At 59.2% G+C, this 17,445-nt stretch overlaps 1 protein-coding gene across 1 annotated transcript in view; it reads left to right on the top strand.

Moving 5' to 3' along the window:
* Positions 1-17,445, top strand: part of TTBK1 (tau tubulin kinase 1) — a 137,696-nt gene that overhangs the window by 55,121 nt on the left and 65,130 nt on the right. Inside the window, exons 4-6 of the mRNA XM_075925811.2 lie at positions 6,519-6,592; positions 9,567-9,707; positions 10,863-10,967. Of these exons, the coding sequence (XP_075781926.2) occupies positions 6,519-6,592; positions 9,567-9,707; positions 10,863-10,967 (320 nt within the window). The remainder of the gene's footprint in view (positions 1-6,518; positions 6,593-9,566; positions 9,708-10,862; positions 10,968-17,445) is intronic.

Here is a 17,445-nt window from a genome sequence, read left to right as displayed (position 1 = left end):
GCCCACATGCTTTGCGCCGTTAAATGGCGGTGTGTCAGCGCTACGGGGAAGAGAAATGCCGAGGGAGAGGAAGCGAAGAGGCCCATGCGGTGGCTGTTTTCAGTGGGAGTTGTGGGGGTGGCGCAGGGTTCCAGACGGGGCGGCCCATGGGATGTCAGGGGCCCCTGAGCCTGCAGCTGAGAGGGGCGGGCGGTTTTTGAGAGCTGTGATTGTATAATCGTCAGCAACACACTAGTGAAATGTTCTTAAAACAGAATGTAAAGTAAGGTCCTGTTGCCTGACACGGGAAGGGTTGCCTGGTGTCCGGTTTTCACCCGGACAGTCTGGTAATTGCATCTCCTGTCCGGTTAAAAAAAAAAAAACCCCAGAAAATACTGGATATTTAAAATGTCCAGTATTTCCTGTCTTTTCTGGGACAGAAAGCTGGTGGGGACATTTTCCCCTGCTGTGTCTGATAGGGGGGAGCGGGCAGCGTGGGAATTTAAAAGCGCAGCGTCTTTTTTTTCCTCAACCAATTTTTTTCCCCTGCCATGTTCGGGATTTTTTTGTGAAGGTGTCAGGCAACCCTAGACATGGGGAACTCAGAAACTGCCAGTCTAGACCTGGGGCTGGCAAATGGCCTTCCCACGGGAGTGGCTCTTTCACAGGTTGTAGTGCTGCGGGTAGGCCTGGCAGGCGGTGTCCCTTGTAAATTAACTAGATCCACTCTGGAGGCGACAGAGCAGGGCCAGGGAGAGGCAGGTGGGAGTGGGCCCGAGCGATGCACAGGCGTGTGGCAGCCTGGTGGTGGGGCCGGGCCGGGCGACAGGCGACCCGTCGGCCGGCAGCAGTGGAGAGGAGGGTGTGGCTGAGGCCCAGGCAGAACGGGAGGCGTGGAACTGGGGACTGCCCCGGGGGAGGAGGGAGCAGGCTCGGGGTTTACCAGATGTGCACGAGGAGTCGTTGAAGGGAAGGCAGTGGGGCTGGGCTGCGGAGTTCTAGCTGGGATGCCGTGCTGCCGGCCGCAGGCGGGCTCTTGGGGGGGCGTCTGCACGTTCCCGCTAGTGGGCTACAGGACGCTGCCTTTGGGAGCCGCGGGCTGCCCCTCGCAGCCTCTCGCGCTCCAGACACGAGGGCGCGAAGGGGCCGGTGGCAGCGCACAGCCCCGGTGCCCTGCAGGCCTCCCCCTTCACCAGCATCTCTGGTGCCTGTTTCTGCCCCCGCAGGCCTGTCTGTGCGATTGCCAGCCTCGCCGGCCTTGGGAAGGACAGCTCCCCCTCCCCGCAGGCAGGAGACCGGCCGGCTAGGCTCGGGGGGCCGTGGGACGGTGTCTGTGGGAGCCCTAACGCTTGGCTCTCAGCCCCTCGTCGTGGGGCCAGGGAAAGGCTTTTGTGCCCAAACTGGCACCTGCCTCTTGATCTGGGGCCAGGGCCCGGAGCGCAGCAAGTTGCCCCTCTGGCACAGGCACCGTGGGTCAGAACTCAGGGCTGCTCGGTGCTGGCAGCAGCCTCTCCGGGCCACAGGCTCCCCCAGCTTCGGGAGAGGCCGGGGCCGTGATGGGTGCGGTGGGTCAGGCTACCCGCAGGCTCCACAGGCCCCGTCCGCTGGGAGCGAAAAGGAGCAGGGCTTGCCGGCACGTTCAGTGCCTGGATCTGAGGAGAGGCTGGAGCGGGGCGGCGACTGTCCAGGGCCGCTGTCGCCTGGACTCTCCCCAGCTCGCCCAGAGAGCGGGGAGCTCTGGCTCCGGACCCCCTCCAGCTCGGTCTGACCTCCCCGCCACCCCCGCCTAACCTGAGCGGGCTCCCTCGTCAGAGCTGGATCCTGCCCACTTTGCTGGGCTTGTCTGGGCGGCCTTGGCCCCGCCAGGAGCGGATCTGGGAGCTCATCCACCCTGAAACCCCATCCTCCAGACGCACCCAGCCCTCCGTGGCCCCCCAGCTGTTCCAGCCGGCGGGGATTCCCCATGGCATTCCTGCCAGGGTTGCGCCTGCCTGCTCCTCTGGGATTTACTGAGGAATCGCTCAGCCTGGGATGCTGTGGCTTCTCCCGCCTCCCTCCCGGTGCAGTGCAGGGTCCCCCATGGCTGCTCGGGCCCTGGCAGTGGAGCAGCCATCAGCAGGGCATACGCTCCCGGGGAAATCTCTGGGCCCGGGGCTGCGTTGGAGTTGTCGCTAGGGCAGGCAAGAGCCAAGGCTAATGCCCAGCAGGGATTAGCCAGCGTCAGACGCGGGTGGCCATCAGCCAGGGGCAGGGAAGGGCATCGAGAAGTCGAGTTGCCAGGCAGGGGAGAGGGACACCTCTTGTGCTCATCCTGCCAGCTCCTCTCTCCACGTGCACAGAGCCTGGCTCTGGGGAGTGGACGAGGTTGAGGCCGGGGGATGTTCGGAGCGACACCGCCCTCCAGGAGTGTGTGGGGGCGCGTGTAGCGAAGGAAAGGAAGGAGCCGCGTTTTCGTGTTCTTATTTGACGGGAGGAATCCCGTGACTCTGAGAGGAGCTCGGTTTCCCCTTCTCCTGAGCAGCTGCGCCTGCTTTGAGATGCTGGCAGGGGGAGACTTAGTTGCTTGGCGTCAGGATACGTGGCTGTTACTTTCCAGAGCGCCCGGGACTGCTATAAAATGCCAGAGTTTGTTAGGGAGGGTTACAATACTGAGTCCCTTGGGGCATCCCCGCTGGGGCAGAGTTAAGGTTGTTTGGGGGGAGGAGTTGTGGGCAGGACATTACTTTAACTCTGTTCCCTGACTTTTGGAGGCCCCTGGGGTTTGTTGTTGTAATGCTAATGCTCTGTGAAGGGTAGGCACATGGGACGAGGCGCGGGGACCCTCTGCCGCGTGCCTGGTGGCAACACCTTTGGCTTCCCTTCAGTTACGTGCCATGTGCAAACCCGACGGGTAGATCCCCTTGGCCCTGCTCTGTGCTCCTGCTGGAAACCGTGCCTGTGCTGGGCGGGGCCCGCTGCAGTCACTGTCAGAAATGTCACTGGGTCCTTTGTGCCGTGCGGAGGGAAGCGCCCGGCTCTGCAGGGACGGCAGCGGGGGGCCCCGCTCGGCAGGCGTGTTCCACAGGCTCCGGGCTCGCTCTGTAGGCAGCGGTGGGATGGTTGCTCTGCGAGAGCCGGGGGGGAGCGGCAGGGGAGGACCTGTGTGTGCTGGGAGCCGAGCATCCTGCCTGCTAGCTCTACCGCAGAGGCACTGTGCTGCTGCAGACGGCTGAGCCGTGTGTGCTCTCTCCCTCGCGGGACGCCTGCTCCCAGGCACACAGACTCCCAGAGTTCACTGGGGCACTTCCCCCGCCCGGCCCAGCTGCTCCATGCAGCAGTCGGGGGCTGCGGTCTGATTGATTGCGCCAGGGTCCCATCCCCCCGGGCGGCGGTGCACTGTGTGGGGGAGGGGCCATGCAAGGTCCCTGTGCGCGTGGCCCGTTTGTGCCCACGTGGCTGTGTGCTGGCCGCTGCCGGTGCCGTTCCCTCGTGTCCCTGTGCTGCTCTCGTTCCTGGGGAACGCTGCGGGCGCGGCTCCGGGTCGCTCGGCTCTCCTCCCTTGGCAGACCCGTGGGGGGTGGGCCGGTAAATCTGTGTGCTCGCCAGGCAAGGGGCGTGCGTGCCTGGTGTCAAAGGGGGCGGGTGGGGGCTGGAAGGGGGTCTCTGTGTGCTGATTGGGAGCGGGCGGTTCCTTGGAAAATGCTTCGGCTGCCCCAAGGACTTGCTGACTTTCTGGGGCCTGCTTCCCCGCTGCTCTACAACGGGCACGGCTCCTTTCCTGCTCTGGACTCCCGGGCGGGGCCTTTCTCCCCAGCCTCAATGAGAGTGGGACAGGGTCTCCTCCTGGACTGGACATCACCTCCCAGGCCACAGAGGGAGGTGAAGTCACGCTGCCTGGGAATCGGGATAGTCTGAGGGGCAGTGGAATAGCCCGTGTCCCAAGCCCTTGTGTCCACCGCGCACACGCAGGCAGGTGAGCCGCATTCTGCCTTTCCTAGGCCTCTCCTGTCTGTCTGTGTCTGTCTGTCTGTTTGGGGCCTGCAGGACTCGTGCCTGGTGAGCGCCCTCCCTGTGTCACATGTGGCCAAGCACTGTGGCTAGAAACGCCCCCTGAGCCGCCCCCTCTCCTGTGCCGGGCAGGCGCCTGGGCCTAGCCACGTCTCGGGTGGGTGTTTCCAGCACGTGGGAATTGATTGGCCTGTATCCCCAAGTGTCATTTCTTTCCCAGTCTCAGGAGGACTCATTCCTGACACGCGGGGCGTGGGGATCACAGCGTGGGAGCGCTGCCCGGCCTCAGGGCACGAAGGGCCGTCTCGGGCTCAGTGACATCCAGAGACATAGGCACGGGAAGAGCCCGGGGGGCGGGGGGGGGGAGCACGGTTCAGAAGGCCATGGAGCATTCTGGAAGGTCAGTGAGCTACAGTTTGACAGCATTTTATTTAGGAAAAAGGCCAAAACTGTAATTCAAGTGACCTTTGACTTCTGAGACGCTTCCTGGGGGTAGTCAGGCATGTGAGGCATCTCGCGACCGCCTGTCCTTATAGGGTTGCCAGGTGTCCGGTATTGACCTGGACAGTCCGGTATTTTTGCCTCCTGTCCGGTAAAAAAAAATTCAGAAAATACGGGACACTTAAAATGTCTGGTATTTTCTACTTTTTTTTCCCCAGCCGATCGGCACAGCGCGGCAGCCATTTTGATGTAAATGAAGCAGCAGTTATTTAAATCGCCGCTTCATTTTCCTATGTCTAGAAACCTAATCTACTTGGCTCCATCAACGGAGCCATGTAGTCTAGACATACCCTGTGTGTGTCCGCCGAGGCTCAGCTCCTACCTCCACTGGCTGCAGACAATCCAAACCCGCCTCTCTAGGCCCCCGCGGTGTGTCTGCCAGTAAACCATGGGCACATTGCTACCTCCAAGCCCTTTCAGTGTCCAGCCCTGTGTCCTCTTGAAGTGTTCACTGACCCACTGCTTCTAAAGTATCAGCACCCCCTGTGACGGACCGGGCCGTGTCTGGGCACAGCTGAGGGCGTCCGCGACACCCCCCGCTCACCAGTCCCACCGGTCCGCTGAACTCGCGGAGTGTGTGTGGTGAAATCAAGCACGGGGTTGTCTAACAAAGCCCAGAGCTTCACGTGCAGCCAGGAGAAGTGCTGCGGGGGAATGGTTATGCATAAAATCATATCCTAATGCCCTCTGGGACCCAGCTGCAATTAGCTAGACACTCTCGTGCCTGGCCGAGGGCAGCTTGCTCTAGATGCTTTTCAGGCAGGCTGGCTGGGAGCCGCCTGTCATGAGGCAGGCCTGCTGTCAGCGCGCCTGACAGGCGAAGGATTCCGTGGGTTTCCTTGCAGCCCAAAGATCTCTCCCAACAGTCCTCTGGCTTGATTCATACACAGGACCCTCTCTGCTGTTTCCTCCTGTCAGTTTCCTTTCCTGTCCATTTTGCAAGCTCCTCATTGTTGCCTGTGGGTCAGTATGCAAATAAATCTGAGATCACATGGTAGGCAGATGGCCCGCCAGGGAGCTAGGCGTCCGCTACCGTCTGCCTGTAAGGAACGTTTCCACGGTACGTTGCTTCTCTGGGACCTGCTTTAACTCTGAGATCTTGAGAACTTAATTTTCAGAATAGCTACTCGGCTCCTTCATATGATCCATATGTACCCTCTGCAGTGACCAGGACAGCTGGAGGGAGCACTGGAAGGAATAACTCAGGGAAGGGTTCCAGAAGCAGCGACTGGTCACAGGTGTGGGAAGAAGTGTCTCTAGGTGGGAGGAGCCAGTGTCTCTAGGTGGGAGGAGCCAGTGTCTCTAGGTGGGAGGAGCCAGAGATTGCTAACTGACTGAGGAAGTACCTCCTTTGGGCTGTGGGATTGGCTGAGTGGCCAGCAGCTTTAGCCTTGGAGGAGTACTGTAGTTTAGCGAATATAACCTGCACCCGTGTATAACCCGCACCCGTGTATAACCTGCACCCGTGTATAACCCACGGTTTTTCTTTTTTATGTAAAAAAAAAAAAAAACCCTTAGATTACCCATGGCCGTGTATAGCCCACGGGTCCTGCATTCAGCCACTCACTGCACTCACGCCCAGGCCCCGCACAGCCGCAGCCAGGCACAACCCACCCTCCTCCAGGCGGGGGAGCTGCTTGTGAGTAAAAATAAACTTGTATACCCCGCGGACATGTATACCACACGGGGGGGGGGGGCGGGATTTGTAAAAATGTGTATCACCCGCGGGTTATATACGCTACTTTACGGTAACTCTGAGTACTCTAACTCTGTATAGCATTGTTAGAGCGACGCCTCATTCCTGTGCTAAGCTCTTGGTTCCAGTGGCTGTGAGTTCCAGAGGCTGATTGCCTGGGGTAGGTGATGGGAGACTTGAGACTCTGTTTCCTTGACTAGCCCAATCAGCCTTCCCTGATACCACTGTGCAGCCCTCTGGCGGCCCCCCCTTCTCTCTCCTCAGGCGGACTCCACGTGGGCGGCGAAGCTCTTCCCCTGCAGGCGCTGGGTCTGGTTTCTCACGTGCTGCTCTGTGCGTTTGTATTTCCCTGCAGGGAAAGACCATGTCTGCAGATTTATCGGCTGCGGGCGGAACGAGAAGTTTAACTACGTGGTCATGCAGCTCCAGGTGAGTAGCTCTGTTCAGGGGCACCCGGGACCCCGTGCAGGAAGGGCGTTGGGGCGGAGGCTGGCTGGGTGAGGGGCGGGGGGATCTCTTGATACCTGTTGCCTGTCAGATCCACGTGGGGTTCATCACGAGACTCTTCCTGTCTATAGTCAGCACCCCCGAGAGCTTAGGGAGCGGATGTGGCTCTGTGAAGGACCCAGGGCAAAAGCCGCCATACCACCCTACAAGCCGTTGCAGGTGAAGAGGTGAAATCCCTGGGGGGGGGGCCTGCTGCGGAGGGCTGGCGGGGAGAGACAGCGGATGGGAGGCCTTTTGGGGGAGGTGAGTAACCTCAAGGGAAGGGAGATTTAAAGCGACTCCTTCGCCTTGGCCGTGAGCCACTGTCAGACAGATTTCTATTTGACGCCTGCCTCGGCGCGTCTCCCGGCCAGCGTCGGGGGGTTCACACCCACCTTTGCCTGCTGATCGTTATTTGGCGTGGTGTCGGTGCAACAGGTGTGCCTAGAGGTGCCGGCTTCCCTCGGGGCTCCATCTAGTCATAAAAAAAAGGCCCCCGCTGCTCGGAAGAGCTTACGGCTAAAGCAGGCACGATGCGGCTGGTGGGTGCGGCGCGCAGTGGACGGAAGGGGAGGGTGGCAGCAGCGAGCAATGGGAAGCCAAACTCTCCTCCGCTAGCCACGGGTGCAGTGTGGAGAGTTCCCGTGACATTAGGCAAAGTGAGCGAACGAGGGGGACTGGTCGATCGCTCGCCACGCAGCCGCCTCGCCGGTCGCGTTGGACAGCTTTCCAGCGGGCGTGGCAGCAGAGGTGGGTGGGGAAGGGAACGGAAAGTCGGAGAAAGAGGCTGCGGGAATGAATTAGGGCAGGGGGTGTCGTGCTTATGGGGCAGCGTGGGAGAGGGGCCTAGGCGCTTGGGGGCTGGGCGAGGGGGAGCTGAAAAGCAAGTGATGGTGGCTGCCCCGGTAGATGGAGCACAGTGGGCGTGGCACAGGCTGCTGAGATGCGCCATGCAGCCGTGTGTTATCGAATAGCCGGGCCAGCACACCGGCAGGCAGCAAAATCGTGTTTCCACCAGCCTTCGAAGGGAGCATATGGTCAGAGGCAAAGGTCAATGCTATGCAGAGAGAACGTGCTCCTTTCGTAGCTGGGTCCCTCCAAAAGACCCGTCTTTTAAAGTGTAATTCTTCCCTGCCGGCCTGTCCGTCTGTGTCTTCCTCGTGGTGCTGGCCACAGCCAGCACCTTTTCCACCTGGGGCAATCTCCCATCACTCGGAATGCAATTGACAAGGCCGTTTTGAACGGGCAGGGAAATCCGCCGAGGCTGGGCTGTAAATATACCTCCCTGGCTGCTCCATGTGCCCCAGCGAACCCGCCTGGGACTGCTGTCCGCAGGTGCTGAACAACCAGCAGCGTCTAACCTTGCTGGTCTCTTCCGGCAGCCATCCTGAGTCGCTTCTGCTGCTCTCCGTGGCAGACGTTCCTGCCTGCTAACCCTGGCTAGCCCAGCCGAGCCAGCCCAGCTGGGCTGCTGATCGGGGGAGTGGGGGGTGGGGGGGAGAAGGAGCAACCACTGTGCATATCTCTCTTTCATTGGTAAAGGAGGTGAACATCTTCACGAGCTTTCTATGTGTAAAACTTTTACACAGAGTAAGGCGGATTTATTTGGGGGTTTGGCCTGTTTGGGGGTTGTGTTCCTGGGGCTTGTCAAAGGCCTTTTTGCTGAGTCCTTCCAGAGCTGAGCTGGTTCAGTGTCTGTGTTTCTCTGTTGGGGGCTGTTACCCCATCTCTGTGCCTTGTCTGGGGGAGACCAGAGCTTCTGGCCCAGCAGGGAGCCCCAGAAGGCAGGAAGATGGGTGTTGGTGGCTTGATCCGCACACCAGAGAACAACCCCCAGGGGTTTCTGTGATCGAACCCGTCACATAGGTAACAGACCAAGCTGGTGAGCAGAACGGCTGGTGGGTAGGAGCTTGCACTGTGCTAGGGCAGGCAAGGTGTAATGGTGAGTTCAGGTTGCATGTGCAGAGGTCCATGGCACAGACTGGAAAGAGGCAAAGCCAAACCGCAGCCCTGCGGCCTGGTGGAGAGGGAAGGTGGGGGCATGGCTGGGGGTGTGACTGCGTGGCGAGAGATACCGGATACAGGAGACGTGATTGTGACAGAGCGAAGGGAACTGTTCTCGCTGGGGGGCGGCGAGGCAGTATGAGGGCAGGCGTGACTGAGGGCAGGACAGAGGGATGGGGCGGAGCGGGAGAGCCAAGGCCTGTGACTTCCGGCAGACTCCACACGAGAAGAAAGCAGACCGTTTCTGGGGGCTCCCTGAGGCCTGTCCCCCAGATCTCACCTGTGTGTTTACATGACTGTCACTGAGCATTCGGCCTTTTCTTCGCCTCAGAAACCAGCTGAGGAGGAGGTTACATTGCCACTTACTCAGTAGACACATCTCTCCAGGAGCAATCTCAGGCCGGCAGCGGCCTGCGGCCTGTTGGTCGGTGCTAGCGTTGCTGGGACGGAACGCGCAGGAGAACCCTCACGTCAAGTTCACACCTAGGGCCTGGGGGTTGTGGTGCACAGGTTCCAAAAGGCATTAACAGCCAACCAGTGCTTGGTTTATCGACTGCCCTCGGCGGCTTTTCTGTGGAGCTCCCAGCCACGGGCTGCGTCGGTCGTGACGCCGAAGTGGGAATCGTTTGTATTCAGCACTCTGTGTGAGGGGTGGTGTGTCTGTGTGAGCCCACCCCGCTACTGTCCTTCCTAGGCCTGCTGTGAGGTAAATAAATGGGTCCTTCATCTTCGGGGGCTGCCCGTCTGGTACCTCTTATCGGCAAGTCATTCCCTGGGGCATGAATCGAGGAGACTCGCCCTCGCTGACCTGGGCGTGCACCCCTCTGGCCGGGGCAAGCCCAGGGCTGGCGGGCGTTCTCGGCCAAGGGGACGTGTGCGGTGCGGGGGCTACAGGCTGCATTCGCTGTTGCAGGGCCGGAACCTCGCAGACCTCCGAAGAAGCCAGCCTCGGGGGACTTTTACGCTGAGCACAACCCTGCGCCTGGGCAAGCAGATTCTAGAGTCCATCGAAGCCATTCACTCGGTGGGATTCCTGCACCGCGATATCAAGCCGGTAGGTGGCTCTCCGGGGGTTGCTCCGCTTTCAGGCTGAGCTGACAGTCATGCCTGGGACGGGGACGGTGGCAGTCTGGGCAGAGCGACTGGGTTGCCCCCACCGACACGTGAGCGGGGCGTAGAGTGATGCATTCTCCAGCCATCGCTCTGCTAGGAGAGTTCACTGCACAGCGGGGCCGTGGCTTCGCCGTCATGCAGCCCCCTTTTGCCCCCCCCGATCTGAGTCTGGAGGCAGGCTGCCGCCGACTGTTCCCCCGCTGAGCAGCTTTCCCGAGGCTCCGAACAGGCACGGTTCTGTGCCCCCCACCGGGGTCACATCATGCATCGGCCTTTGCCCCCGTCCTGAGCCATGGTTTAACCGGCGGGGGGGTCTGCGTGTCGGTTGAGCATGTGAGGCGCTGGGCCGACAGGCTGGAGGCACGCTGACCCCCGTGTTGGCTTCTGGGGCGTTCTGGTTACCGAGTGCAGGCACGAGGCAAAAAGATGATGGGCCATCTCCTCTGCCCCGGCAGGAGTAACACCCCCCCCCCAGAGTCAGGGCCGGGCCTTTGTCTCAGGGGTTCAGTTTGAATTCTTCCCAGTGGGTACAGCACGCTCCATAGCCACGCCCCCCGACCTGGGGCCTTCTGCAGGGGTTTCTGCTCTGCAGCCCACCTGCCCAAGTCTCAGAGCCAGCATGACGGAGCATTGTGCCCGCAATATGCCACTGTGACTACACCATAAAGAACAGCCCCTGCTTCCTGCCCATAGCAACCCCGCCTCAGTGCGGCTGCTCCCTGTTCTCCACCGAGCGAAGGGTGTGGCGTCCGAATGTTTCCCAGATCTGCTGAAGTGTGGCCGAGAGAACACCCACGTGGGTTTCACAGCCGCTCTGGATAATCCGTAGCCACCTCTCTGCCCGCTGAGTCCGAGATGGGGGAGCCGGGACCCCCCTTCCCTGCGGGGTTGCTTCGCTCCTCCTGGAGACGACACTTGGAGCCTCTGTCCGGGGGAACCAAACACGTCAGCCAACAACCCGCGAGCTAGCAGGGCTGCCTTCGCGTGCAGCGTGTTCCTGCGGGGAGGGGGGATCTGTTGGTGTGGGGGCCGGGAGAGCGCTGCGGCTTGTCCGGAGAGCAGCAGCCATTTGTTTATTCTGTTCCCTTTTGGCCAGTCCAACTTTGCGATGGGTCGCCTGCCTTCAACCTACAGGAAGTGCTACATGCTGGACTTCGGCCTGGCCCGGCAGTACACCAACACCAACGGCGAAGTCCGGCCTGTAAGTGACACCTTTTCCAACTCTGCTCCCGCTCAGGCAAGGAAAGGGGCTTCGTTGCTTTGCTTTGCTCTGATGTGTGTGGGGGCTGCTTCTCCGGCGGGGCGGGGGGGGCGGGGGGCGGCGGCTGAGCTGGGAATGGAGGCAGCTGGCTGCTGTCTGAGAACCGTGGGGTTTGTCTGTGCTAACCGGTTTCCACGATGCACTTGGGCCCAGTGGGCAGGAGGCCAGAGCGGGCGGCCTGCCCCAGCACTAGCACCACCCCATGCCCGCCTTTGCCCGGCCCAGCCTGGGGAGTGGAGCTAGGTGTGCTCTTAGCGTTGTCTGGTGGCGTGGCAGCGGGTGTCTGACACGGACCCTGCTCTCTGGATACACCGGGTGGGCTGTGTCTGTCACCACTGCCAGGAGCGTTGTTCCTCCCCCTGCCTGGCTGGTCCCTGTGTCTCGCACCCCCCTTTCAGATTTCTGAGCTGAGCGCAGCCCGGACTGGGGCCGTTGTGGGCGTGCTCCTCCTTTACCTGGTACACCCCCCGGCTCCAACTGTGTCCTGCTGTGGGGGGGGCCCAGTCGCCCTCTGGACTCTGCATTTCAGGAGCTTTCATTTGGGGTGCGAGTGGGGAGCAGTCCCCGGCGTAGGAGTACGCAGAGACTCCCTTCCGGTGTCTGTTACACTTTGTACGAGTGGGGGGGTCGTCAGTAAATCAAGCCAAAGCAGCCCAGACTAACATCCCGTGTTGCGCCAGCCGAGCTAGGGCTGCTATGCCGCGTGGCCAGGCAGTCCCCTTTGGTGGGAACACGCTGGGTCTGGTAGCTGGCGTGTGTTTGTCGTGGCGCTCTGCACCATGGTGGCTGTAGGGACGGTCAGAGCAGGACTGGGCAGTCCCCTGGTAACCGGACTCTCCGGAGTTAGCGCAGAGAATCTCACCCCAGCAGTTCTGGGGTCCGCACGCGGCCCCCGGGGCTCTGTGTTCCCCGTTGCCCATGCGCAAGGGTGCCAGATCCTGCTGGTTTCCGTCCACGTTGCTTTTTTCCCTACCCGTGTTACGAAAGTGACCCGCACATCACGCAAGGGCATGTGGCACGAGGTGGGTGCCGGTTGCACCCACTGCTGAGTGGGAGAGCCGTGCGCTCCTCTGCACCCCATCAAAGCACCCCGCAAATGCTTGGCAGGCAAGCGCAGTGAGCACAACCACCCTGTCCCAGAGACCGTCTTGTCACGACAGTCCCTCCCTGCGATGGAGCAGGGCCATGGCGGGCCTAAAGAGAGATGTGCCTCCCTCCCTCCATCTGCTACCCCCTCCCCCTGGGCTGCTCCCCTGGCCAGTCGTCTGTTACCGTCCCCTGGCGGCCTGTCCTGCTGGAACTAGGGTGGCTGGGGGGTGGCTCTTTTATCCTGGTTGCTGTGCTGGCGACAGTGGTACAAAGCACCCGTGGACTGGCCCAGCTCTCCACGCAGGGAGGGCGGTGCTACTTAAACCCCTGCCCGGACAGCTAAAGCCGCACCACGTTCTGCGGCAGCCACGGCCTCAGGCCTGGGGGGTGCTGCATGAGCGAGGGCCAGGGAAGGGCACAGAGCCCTGCGCTGGGATTAGTAGCAGCCTTTCCAATGCTTGCCTGTGTAGGTCCCAGACACTGCGCTCTAGGGCCAGGGTGGCCAACCCGTTCTGGGCGAAGAGCCAAGATAGCAGCGGGTCCAGCACGAGGAGCCAGGGCAAAGTTGTCGAGCAAAAAAGGAAAAAAAGAAGAGAGGGCTGTTTTTGGGAGGGTGCAGGGGCGGCTTCTGAGCCGGGGGTGAGGGGGTGCGGAGGGGCTTTGCAAGCTGCACCCAGGTGGGGAAGTGGGGGAAAGAGCCACATGCAGCTCACGAGCCTCGAGTTGGCCACGCCTTCTCTAGAGATTCGTGTGTCTGGTGGGAACCCCAGGAGAGCCTAGTCTCTGGTTTTAAACCTTTCTTTCCATCATTTTTCCCTCTGTGCAAGTCTGCCATGTGACGGCCAGTCCCCACGCCCTCCGTCACACTTCAGTAACCAACAGGAGGCTGGTAATCCAGGGTACGAAGCGCTGTGCACAGAGCTAACCCTCGTGCTCCTGGCCTGGGTCGTGGCTCCGCTCTGCTCTGGGCCGGAAAGAGGGCCCAGAGAGCGTCCGCTTGTTGGGATGCGTTCCCGAGGCCCCTTTCCCTCTGAGCGGCCGCTAGCGCTATGCTGAGAAAAGCAGCGCTACAGCTTGGGCTTTTGGGATGCCAGGAGCGTGGGCGGACTGTCCTTCTGGGGCTTGTTCCCCCAGAAGCTAGACGCACGCTGGCCACTCATCCGAAGCGCTAGAGCAGGCAGTGAACAAAAGCATGAATTGAATCCTACGGACAAGCGGGAGAACATCGACTCCCCTGTGTAATGGAGGCAGCCCGTCTTCCTTATCAGGCATTGGGACTTCCATGTCGGGGCCCTTGCTTGGGGGATAATAGCACGTTAGCCCACGATGACTCACTAGGAGGGGAGCGAAGCTCCGGAATGGGTTCCCCAGGGAGGGGTGGAATCTCCATCCCTAGAGGTGTTTAAGTCCCGGCTTGACACAGCCCTGGCTGGGCTGATGGCGTTGGGGTTGGTCCTGCTGTGGGCAGGGGGCTGGACTCGATGACTCCTGAGGGCTCTGCCCACCCTGGGATTCTATGACTCCGTCAGGCCTGCTGGGAGGATCCCATCTGCTGCGCGCTGCAACTCCCTGGGAAGCGGGTGTAGTACAACGCTCGTGCCCTCTAGCTGCTTTTGAAGCCAGCCAAGCCCTGATTTCAGTTTGCAGGCCCGGCGTGCTAACCCAGTCGGCAGATTTATTGTTCAGTTTCAGCGTGGGAGAGATTCCTTCTGCCCTCAGCTCTTTGGGCGGGGCAGGTCAGCCTAGAGCCGTGGGTCGAGCCCAGGACCCCTCTTCAATCGATTCACATTTCACAGCCCACCGCTGTGGGGGAGAACAGGAAAAGCAAAGCAGACCCGAGCCTTAACTTCTAAACTTTCTGCCAACCCCCTGCAGTCCCGTCGCGGCCGCCAGGGGTCTGTGGACCACCGGGTGGGAACCACTGGCCCTAGAGTAAATGGTGGCGTGCCAGATAAAATCCTCGGCTGAGAGGAAGAGCTACAGGAGAGGCTCGTGCCAGCGGATTGGGCTGGCGCGACACATGGGCAGCCCTGCACGCTGTTTCCTGTTCCCCACCAGGAGCGGTACGGACACGCTGGGAGGGAAGCGGTGGCCGATTTCGGGTTCAGCTGTTGATAGGACCCTGGCTCGGTATCTTCACTGGTGCCTGGCCCCGCGTAATCGCAATTAGCTGGGGGGTGGGGGCGGGCGGGCTTTGCATTTTCAAAACTATTCGTGGAACATTTTCCCGGTGCCCTGTTATTTCACCAGCTCCGGGCAGTCATGTGTTGGCAACCCAGAGGAAAGGGGGTCTTTTTTCCAGGGCCCACGTCTCCGGTGTGTCCCCACTGGCAGCGTGCTATTGTGCTCTGCCCGCTACTCTTTTTTTTGCTTAGTCAGCTGCAGTCCATTGATTAGATCTGTCTCCTTGTGATTCAGACTGCACTGCAGTAGTTTCCAGTGCCTTGCTGAAGACACGATATGCATGCACGGGTGTGGGGCTGTCTATGCAGAAGGAAAGCATCCTAGGTACACCGCCTCTTTAGACGAACATGGGTAGTGTTGCAGAGCAGGGGAATTAACCGCTTTTTACCTTTTCCGACCTTCATTTTCCATCTAAATCGACACTTGCACTTGGGTGCACGCCGTTAGAAACAGCCTTTTGTGCCTGCAGTGGGAAGCCGACTGGAAATGCATGTAGGTAAAGAAGAAATGGTGTTTCTTACAACTGGCCCTGATTTTCTTTCCCTTGGGGAGAATAAGCTGCCGATCAGGACTGTGCGTAGAATACATTGTACGCGCCCGCACTCCGAAATACTTAAATCCAAGCCAATGGGTCTGTGCTGCCCACTTTTCACGTGAGACATAAGAACAGAATGTTGTTCTCATGAGACATACGTAAAAGAGTTAGGTTAGACGCAAGTGTTAGTGATGGATTGTGTCCCTGTCCTGGAAACTTCACAATCCAAGGAGATGAGGACAGACAAAGGGCACCGGAACAGGATACACAATCCAGGCACAATGCAGGAGGTGATGGGCAAAGGGCTTGGTAGTTTCAGGGCTTTTTCAAAACAAGTTTGTATTTATGCTATACAAGTGTTGGATTTTGAGGAGGGGGAGTGGGTTAGTAATAGATGACATGGAGAAGAGGAGGAGATTATTATTGTCTTTTCTGTGACTATTTTGAATAACTTGGACATATGGGAATTGTAAAACTCTGTGTCTGAGGAGGCCAGTTAAAGCACCCATGTAAAGCCACATGGGGGAGTAAGACGGTGTAGGTACTGCAGCAGTAAGACCAAACAGATGTAAATAAACATTGTATTCCACCATGTTCATAGCAAGATGTGTTTGGCATGTATCCAGCTGCTGTCAGATGCATCACAGCTTCCATGTCACCAGGAATGTAAATGGTAGAATTGTGAATCATGATGGAGAATCCGCAGAAGTGTTCAGTAAATATTTCTGTTCTCTGTTTGGAAGAAATGGGAGGATGTAGTCACAGCTTACAGTGCTAATGAAATCCTTTTTCATTCCAGCTGTACTAGATAGGATCTTTAAACAGCACCTCTTAAAGTGAGCCATTTTTAAATCCACAAGGGTAGAGGTCATGCACCCAAGAGTTTCAAAGGAATTGGCCCAGGAATTTTCTAAGCCACTGATATGGCTATTTAATGAATCTTGGAACATTGGAGGTGTCAGAGGACTGAAAAAAGCTAATAATATGCCTATATTTAAAGTGACAACGTGGGAAACAATACACTGGTTAGCCTGACATCAGTCCTGGGCAAAATCTTGGACAGGCTGAAATGGGATTGTCAGTAAAGAATTAAAGGGTAGTAATATACTTAATGACAGTCAATATGGTGTCATGAAAAGAGACTTATCACCCAAACGTATTCTTGTTGGTGGGATCACACGTCTGGTTATAAAGGTAACGGAGAGATCTGGTGTTATTTTTGGACTTCGGCAAGGCATGTGGCTTTACTGCAGGACATGCAGATGAAAAGGTTAGCGCTGGACAGTCGGTGTGGCCTGTTTTAAAAGGGTTAAAATGATCAATCTCAACAGCAACTGTAAATGGGGAATCCTCATTGAATAGGGTACATTTGTTGGGGCCCCGGGGATTTGATTTTGGCCCATTGCTAATCCGTGTCTTTGTCAGTGAGCTGGAAGCACACACCCAGCTGTCGTGGGGGAAGCTCGCAGCGGGGACACACATTGCGGGGGCAGTAAATAACAACAGGTCAATTCCACAGAGCAGTCTCGATCGCTTGGGCTTATTTGAACTCCTGCGCTGTGCACGGGAAGGGGGTGTACTCTGGAGAACGGTGCCCCTGAGACGGACACGGAGGCATGTCTGAAAACCAGCTGAGCACCAGCGTCCAGTGAGATGCGGAGGCTGAAGGAGCTAGCGTGCTCCTAGGCTGCATAGGCAGGGGAGGGAGATAGAGGGGGGATAAGGAGCTTGTCTCTGGACGCGCCGTCCAGGCCTGGGGTGTGCACGCTCTAAAAGATTCAGCAAGACCAGCTGGCTGGCTTGCAGGCTGGATGTGGAACCTTGTCTGGTTCTCCAGGAGGTTGGGCTCCATGATTACAGGGGTCCCCTCTGGCCTGGAGGCCTGAGGACCTGGGTGCACGTTTTGGACCCTCCGACAGTCGGCAGAATGCTCGGTGACTGCTGTGCTGGTGTCGGAGCCGAGCTTGGAGGAGGAGCTCCAATGGGGCAGGAGCTGTCTGTCTGTCCTGTTTGCGCAGGGCCTCGCTCGGTGGGGTCCTGCCGCGACTGCTCCCCCTATGGCGTCGGGAGGGGGCGTGGCCTCCGCCGAGTCACGGGCGACCCCTCCCCCGCTGCAGAGGGTAGAGTCGTGACAGGCACGGCCAGCTGATGGATCACTTCAAATGCAGACTTGTCACGAAGTGCACGGAGCCGATTTACAATGGAAGCCCCCAGCCCCACCTCCCGATCATGCACAGTCTGTGAGCCATACAATGGACGGTGCAAACGGTCTGTCCCGTGTGTCCTCCTCCTAGTGAGTCCTTAATAATCCCTTCTACGGCCACACTCTGACCTTCAGCAAATCCCCACCCAGTCGCTGCATGGAGCACCCCGCCCCCGCAATCCTGTGGCCGCAGGCACGTGGAGCTGGCCGGCCGATGGAGAATGGGGCTGGTAGCGGTGCAGTGGGCCTGGCCCAGTGAGGAGGGACACGGAAGCGGGTGGAGGGGGTTTGGCGGCAGGGGAGGAGCTGGGATTGGCACTGGGGGAGGAAGGCCGAGCTGCCTTTCTCTGGGAGCCCCCGAGAGTTGATTTGATCAATGCGTTTGATTTGATTTGATTTGATTTGAT

This window comes from Pelodiscus sinensis, chromosome 3 (genome assembly GCF_052426305.1).
Source record: "Pelodiscus sinensis isolate ZL-2025 chromosome 3, ASM5242630v1, whole genome shotgun sequence".
NCBI classification, from domain to species: domain Eukaryota; kingdom Metazoa; phylum Chordata; order Testudines; family Trionychidae; genus Pelodiscus; species Pelodiscus sinensis.
Note: the sequence above shows the minus strand (reverse complement) of the source record. Positions and strands in the feature narration are given on the sequence as shown.